Source organism: Anoplophora glabripennis, unplaced genomic scaffold (genome assembly GCF_000390285.2).
Source record: "Anoplophora glabripennis isolate ALB-LARVAE unplaced genomic scaffold, Agla_2.0 scaffold1042, whole genome shotgun sequence".
In the NCBI taxonomy this organism is placed as follows: domain Eukaryota; kingdom Metazoa; phylum Arthropoda; class Insecta; order Coleoptera; family Cerambycidae; genus Anoplophora; species Anoplophora glabripennis.
In genome coordinates this window covers 26,069-33,865 of record NW_019417538.1, presented here as the reverse complement: position 1 = coordinate 33,865, position 7,797 = coordinate 26,069, and the positions used below count along the sequence as shown (strand labels likewise).

At 34.0% G+C, this 7,797-nt stretch overlaps 1 protein-coding gene across 1 annotated transcript in view; it reads right to left on the bottom strand.

Moving 5' to 3' along the window:
* Positions 1-4,623: 4,623 nt before the first annotated feature.
* Positions 4,624-7,797, bottom strand: part of LOC108912691 (myrosinase 1-like) — a 7,508-nt gene continuing 4,334 nt past the window's right edge. Inside the window, exons 4-7 of the mRNA XM_018718008.1 lie at positions 5,318-5,614; positions 5,112-5,249; positions 4,954-5,060; positions 4,624-4,828 (exon numbers count right to left, since the gene is read on the bottom strand). Coding sequence (XP_018573524.1) covers positions 4,702-4,828; positions 4,954-5,060; positions 5,112-5,249; positions 5,318-5,614 — 669 coding nt within the window. The 3' untranslated portion in view covers positions 4,624-4,701. The remainder of the gene's footprint in view (positions 4,829-4,953; positions 5,061-5,111; positions 5,250-5,317; positions 5,615-7,797) is intronic.

Genomic DNA, 7,797 nt, shown 5'->3' with positions numbered 1-7,797 from the left:
GGTATATTTTACCTAGAATGATTGTTTAAACAAGCGTAAGCAAACATAACCTCCCAAGAATGTTCAAAGTTCAAGTCAGGGAGACTACACAATGAGGAGACCGAATTCATACGGGAAAATTGACAAAACTTGTTAATGGAATGGTGGAAATTAATTACATATAGCTTTTACCACTAGGGTTGCTAGTTTTCCTTTTTGCACCGAAATTAATGTAGTATGATAAATACGAACGAGTGAAGTAAGCAAAATATACTAACCTAGGAATTAAAATAAATATTGCAATTTGTTTTTAAGAATTTATTAAACAAAAAATTTCCTCCCCATTACGTAGGTGCATATGGGACACTAGCGTACTCTAATTTGGTAAGATTGTAAGATATTTAATTAGTTTAATTGGAGATTGGAATTCGTTCTCCTTGTGTAGTCTTCCTGAATTCGGCAGTTACTTTATAAGGAATGCATTGTACGCTATAGTTTCCACTATTAATGCATTTTTCTGTTTTTTTAATCATATAGTTAAAAGTTTGGAATATAAAGAGACAATATAGATGCAAATAACGTACGATTTCAATTATTGCAGCTTTCGCATATACTGTTTTTAGTGGTGATGGAAGATCTCGAGTGAAAAATCGAGTGGTACTGGATTATTCAGATCACTCGAGATATCTCGAGATGTTTACTCGATTACCGATAACTGATGGATTATCAAAATTGGTCGATTATGCACATCAGTAGTTTTTAGAGTTAGACGACTGCGAATTACAGATGTGTTGCGATTTCACTACACTATCTGCTACTTTGGCGCTGTTCCGCAGTTGCCACTACAGTCACTGATTGAGACAGTGGCTTTAGTTGTCACGGGAACTGACTGACCGCGACAAAAGAACAGTACCGAGACTCGTGAAATCTCGATGTCGTTTTATCGATATCGAGATAATTACGAAACCAATCTCGATCGATTCGACTCGAAATGTAAATTGGTACTCTTGAAGCACATCGATATAGTCCTCGGATAAGTTCGGCAAATTTGGGGTAATGTTGTATACCACCACGGTTAAGGCAACTGAGTGATATATTTATTTCTGTCTAACATATACGTATTTCAGCTATCTATCTCTTTTTGTCCGGCGGCGGCGTCACGCAGTTTATTTAAATTTTAAAATGAATACCTACCTATCATCAAATAAATAAACAGAAATTTATAAAATTATTTATTTAGTCTAAACAGTAAACCATGAAAGTTGATTTAAATGTACTTTATATTTAAAGGTTTTATGCGTACATACTCAACAAATTATTGATATTCCACATCCTAATTTTTTATTCGGTTTGAAATAAAAAACATAAAATACTACCTGTGATTATAATTATTGTTGAACAATTAGAGCGACGAGAAGCATTTAGGAATGAAAATATTTGGAGAAGACAGTTCAATGGATCCATTATAATCTTTACCGGACAAAAAATTTGTGTAATTATTTCGCTTACATAAAAATATTATATGTAATTTAATTATGTCTATTGTTTGACATTTAAAAGAAGTAAAAAGAACTTCGGAAACTATTCAATTCAACATTAAATTATTTTGTGCTTTCTGCTGGTTTTATGCACGGTGAACATCACTGGAATGAGTAGACTTTCTTGCTTCAAGTCAACAAACTATTAATAGAGGTATAAAGAAAGTCACATATAAGTTATTTATTAAAACCTCTCCAACAATTGGATAAAATTTTCACCATTATAGAAAAATATTCCGGTAAATACACACTCATGACAAGAAAAAGATTTGTAATATTATGCAGTATTTATATTTATTTAATGCATAATAAGAAACAGAAAAGGTATCATTCAAAAACTGTTCAAATAGTTGTAGATAAATAGAAACCAAGGATTTTATACAAGTCCTTGTGTATAAACAAGTATTTGACACTTCACATTGGGTTAGGTTAAATACGTAAAAATAAACAAAACACAAACGCAAACACATTTGTAATGTTGAAAAGAAACAGCAATAGTCAATACATGTGATAGAAGAAGAGGGCAAATCATTTCGGCTAGCCAAGACTCCTCGATATTATATCGATTCGAATGGGCGGGGTTTCGATATTATTTCGATGGCAAAATTTTCAAGAGTACCGATATATCGATATTATTTCGATCTCGATTCGGAATCATCGAATCGACATTTCGGGAGTCCCTGCACAGGTGATTTTTCGAAGTGTTTATAATATAAATAGAAATACAACTAGAATTCTGCTCCCGTAATCGTTGTATCCATAAACAGTTAATAAATTTATGACAAGCTAAACGAGATGGGCTAGCAGGAAGTATCTGCCCTGTTTTGGAAAATGACGTCTAACAATCCCTTGTCCCTGTAACCGAATGGCCATTCTACACAAATTTCGAATTCCCCAATAGGATTTCCTCATACAAAGAAAGCAAGAGAGTATTAGTATTTATTTTTCTACTAGGAAATAAATAAGCCCGATTTAAATTTTATACAAACTTCAAAATGAGTCTCCAATGATATTGGGTGGTTTATATTGCGTGTAAAGTGTTCTTTCAAGCTATTGTAATTTTTGTCAAGTAAGAAGTAATATACTGGGAACTGGCGCTAGAATGTAAATAAACAGACTTTATTTCCACTATACGGTCAAATGAATAAAAAATATAGATAGGCGTATTCGCTCAAGTTGCATACGACTCGCACCATTACATGCGTACCATGGAAGGCCTGTACTACCTTCGTCGTCGCTTCCCTCTGAATAATGGTCACTTATTAGACAACAGACCTGCACCACCGCAACTTGTTGGTGCTGTCTTCCTGGACGTCGCAAAGGCCTTCGATACGGTTTGGCATGAAGGCCTACTGATGAAAATGCTCACCAACCAATATCCCATATCCNTCCACCGGAATACCCCTAAGCGACGTGGCGAACGTGGGGGGGCCCTCCGGGCCCCCCCGGGTGTCGCTACGCGACACCTCGGAGGAGCAGACCCCAACACAAATCGGCTCTTTTTCGGGCCGATAGTGCGACGCAGACGGAGCTATAGGATTTTAATATACATTGATTGTTGTGAAGTAGATATTAGCCGAGTTCAGTGTTTTGTGTCTTTTTAAACTGTTTCTATTTAATTTCAATAAAAATGTCAAAGCGGTGTATAAATGCCGACAATTACAGGAAAAGAGCCAAATACGTGCTACTTCTTTTCACAAGTAAGTTTGACATTGTTTCCATGGGCGTTCTTACAAGGGTGTAAGGTGTCCTAAGTATTTTATTTGTTAATTTATTATGTTTGTATTTTGATACTGACACTAGCTCTGTGTTTATTTGTAGAATACCATAAGATCCTGCGATACGAGCAGTGTGGCTAGAAAATTTCGCCATATCTGAATATGATTTTTCAAAGGATAATTATGTCTGTCGAAGCATTTCCGTGCTACAGATATTAAGGTAACAGTAACTGGAAAACGATGTCTCACACATGGAGCTGTGCCTATTAATACAACATTTGGAAGGTAATACGTTTTAGCACAGTGTTGATGAAATGGTTGTGCCGTCTCAAAGGTTCCCTCTTCGAGAAATTGCCAGTGAAGGAAATTTTATAGATGTTGCTATAAAACATCTTCAATCACATGTTGTCCCTGTTCCATAAGAGACGAGCTGTCAATGTTGTGAGCTCAAAATTCAGCTTATTTTTGTTGCGTACATTTAAAACATGCTTATTTTCCCATACGATTAAATGTTGTTCAATGTAAATTCATTTTTCCGTTACTTTTAGTACAAATATGTTTTGTTTTCTTTGCATTGTTTATATTCCAGCAGATTTTAATTAAATATATTTTTGCTCCTTTTCTTGTAGTTTTATTTAAATTATTTATTTTAATAAATGTTCTTCCAGTAATCGAGAACTACTATGAAATAATAGAATTAATAGTAGGCAATGACATTGCTATAGCTATAGTATAATGATAGTTTCAATCGAGGAGTTTTCTTTAGTCACTCTTTTGTTCTGGAAATGTTTTTAAAATATTAATTATAGATTTTGAAGAAACCATTAACTTTTTCCTATTTATTGTCTATTTATTACACATGAAAGCTTAAATAATCGAGCACTTCTGATTTTATTCTATTAAAAAGTGTAATTTTTATGGTTTCCTTATATTATGATAGATTTTAAACCTAAACTCGGTACGCCACTGTACCAGGGACCATTGTGTTTACTTATGTATCATTTGTTTATCAACATACAATAGGTTGAGGTTACATGTTTACATTGTGTACTGAAATAGGGAATGCGGCCTCCCCTTTACTTATTACTCTGAGGCTTCCAACGATGAAAAATTCACAGTTGGATGTACTGTCTCCAAATGCGGAACAACAAAACTGAGCCCATTCGCTTCGTCGCCATTGACCCGCACTAACTCCTTTCACCTGCACTGTAGGTTGCCTACAATTCATGTATTTGTAATACATGAATATTACAGTGGCGGCGTACACAAAAATTAAAGTGTATTTTAGAAAACCACTTAATTATAACTCGACTATTTATTTTTTGATTAAAAAAGAAAAAGTGGGAAGACCCAGAGACCATAATGGTGGTGATAAGAGAAAAGATGACTGTAATGTTAATTTAACGAAATGTTCAAACTTTTTATTTACAAATATATATACATACTGGAACAATAAATGAGACTTCTTATTCTGTACAAGCGTCTACCAGGCAGCGTGTAGCGACCATGTTTGTGAACCAACTAGCAGACTTTCTTGGAATCCTGGTTCTTTCTGGATCCGTGAAGTTGACGTAGTACATACCCAAGAAAAAACTGCAACAAAACATCAGTGAATTTCCCTTAATACTAAATTAAACCTGGACATTATTAAAGTTAAACTATAAATTTATCCATTCTTTAATGTGTAATTTGTATTTAGTTTTCACATATACACTCACGTGTACCCGTTTTCCCATTCAAAATCATCGATAATACTCCAAGCCGTGTAAGTCGACAAGTTGACTCCGTCTTCGTAGATGGCGTCCAAGCAAGCGCTCAGATAACCCTTCAAGCAGAAACATTAGGAACTGCAGAATAATAAAGGGTAAACAATTACCTGAAAATACGATATTCTGTGGTCATCTTCCATTATTCCAGTATTATCCGAAAGACCGTTTTCTGTGATGACTATTTCAACGTCGCCATAAGTCTTCTTAAGCCACACGAGAAGGTGTCTCAAACCCCACGGAACAACCTGTGCGTTAAAATAACATTTCCCATATCGTTTTTTTGAAAAAGGAGTTATCCAATCATCATACTTACGGAAAAATATTCAGCAGCACCTCTGGGCCACTCTGGTCGCCTCCAAGTCGACACACTGACGTCGTTTCCATAACTTGGATCTCCAATTGGTGAATCCGCTGTAGCGTTGGCCATGTGGGTGAAGTAATGGTTTAAGGCCAGGTAATCATAGGTACCTTTGACATAAGCGATTTCCTCGTCGGTGAAGGGGGGTAGGCGGGAAGAGGTGAATCCTTCCAATTCACTGCGTTGTGCGACTCTGTCTATCACCACCTGTGGCCAGTTTCCGATGAAGATCGGGTTGGCGTATAGACCAAACTAAAATTGTGCAAGAATCGAATTAGATGTTTGCAGAGCCCCGAAACCTGAAACTTTCAAATATCTCGAGAAATAGGCGCCCTACGAAAAAAATATCTATTTCAAAATTTTATTATTCGGCGGGGGAAATGCATTGGCGCTAAAATTAGTCCCTCCCCCCAACCCTTGTAAGTGGGGAGGGGATTAATTTTGAAATCTTTAATAGGAACCCCCATTTTTTATTGCAGATTCGAATTTTAAAGTACATAGGATTTGTCTGAAACATTTTTTTCGATTCATGATAGATGGCGTTGTTATAGACGTAATTCAATTTTTCTCCATTTTTCCTACCGAGAAACTATGTACAGGGTGTCCGCGAAAGGTTGGGAAATTTTGAAGCTGGCCATAATAAGTCGGTTAAGCCAAATATGCCTTATGCAAGCGTTGCTGGGATACAAATACAGGGCGTTCAATGTTTGAATTTTTTTTGTTTCTTAATGATTTTGAAAACTGTCAGTGTGAACAAAAAAATTGTCACTATTATGTTTTTTGGCATGACAAATAAGAATTTGTAACAAATTTTGGCATTGCCTGTATAAGGCTTCAGTTATACTCTATTCCTTTGATAAATATTACCTTTAGAATTATGGACATTGTGCATTGAAAATATGAAAGGACTTCCTCCATTTCATAAAAAAAGATACTCTTGTTCATTTTCGATATCTCCCTTGGTTATCGAGATATTTGCATATACAAATTTGATTTGATGGATACTTTTTTTGTAGTGGTTATTTCTCGAGAAATTTGATAGTTTCATGTTAAAAAAATCACCTGGTATAAAGTAAGAAAAAGATAGACAACGCTGGCAATACATCACCGGCTCTTTCTGTNTATCTAGACTGTGTTATTACGATGCAGAAACATTGTATAATAGACCAGGCGATCTGTCGAAATATCACACTTCTTGGGTGTAAGAGGGGGCAAGCTAATTTTTGCTGAAATACCTTCAGTACAACTTCAGTAGAACTCACATAATAAAGGTGTAGATTCCTAAATCTGGGCGAGGTCCGGAACATTTTCAAAATTGCGAAAATTTTTCAAAAATTTAAAAAAAGTACCTATTTTATCTGATTTTTTTACTTATATCTTGGAACCTATGCATTTTGGAAGAATGAGAAGAGGAAAAAAGTTTTAGAATTGAATTTTGCACAATATACTGTAAGTTAAAAGTGTTTAAATTTATTACCGATGTTGCAAAATAGCAATTGATGAAAAAATGGCAAAATAATCAAATTTTTTTAGGATGATTTTTTAAAAATAATTTAATTGCTCCGAGGGCATTCTAATTTTGGTAAAAAAAAACTAGAGGATAATAAAACAACACACCAAATTTCATTAAAATCGGTTCTATAGTTTCCGCAAAATAATTTTTTGATAAAAATTTTGGAATTATCAAAATGTTGCACAGCTTCAAATAAAGCATCCAGATACTTGAACATTTTTTCACATATGAAAGACCGCTCAATTTTTCAAATGGTTTTTGAAAAATTGAAATCTGTTTAGGACGGCCACAATAAATTTTTACTCTTTTTTTTAATTTTTAAACAATTAGATTACATTTATCAATTTGCAATTTAGTTTTTTTTTTTAATTATAATTTTAAAGTACTATTTTTTCTTAATTTTCTGTATTTAACAAAAAAAAATAATTTCCTATTTCGATCTTTTTTTTAATCCAATGTCTCGCGAGCCAAGGAATTTGAATATAGTAATGCCAACTGTCTAATTTGCACATATTTTGTTATAAACAAAGTTTATTATTTATGCATTAAATATACTGTATATTTTACCCTATGCTATTGCATTTTTTTTTAGAATGAAAAAATTTGTTAACGTATACAGGGTGTATCTAAATAACACCGAAAAAATTCAAGGGGCGATTCTCCGATGAAAATTAATAGGGGTCTTTGGTATAAAATTTTTTGAAAAAACCCTCCCCTGAAAAGTTACGCCCCTCCTAAAATTACAAAAAAAAATTGTTTTTCTTTTTTATCTTCCACGTACATCAAGCTAAAGAAACCAAACTTGGTGAACATTATCTGTCAATAAAACTACACTTTTTGAAATTTTTTCAACCCTGAACTATTTTTGTAAGGGGTTGAAATAATCAACCCCTATGACATTTTTTCTTATAATTTTTTTTTC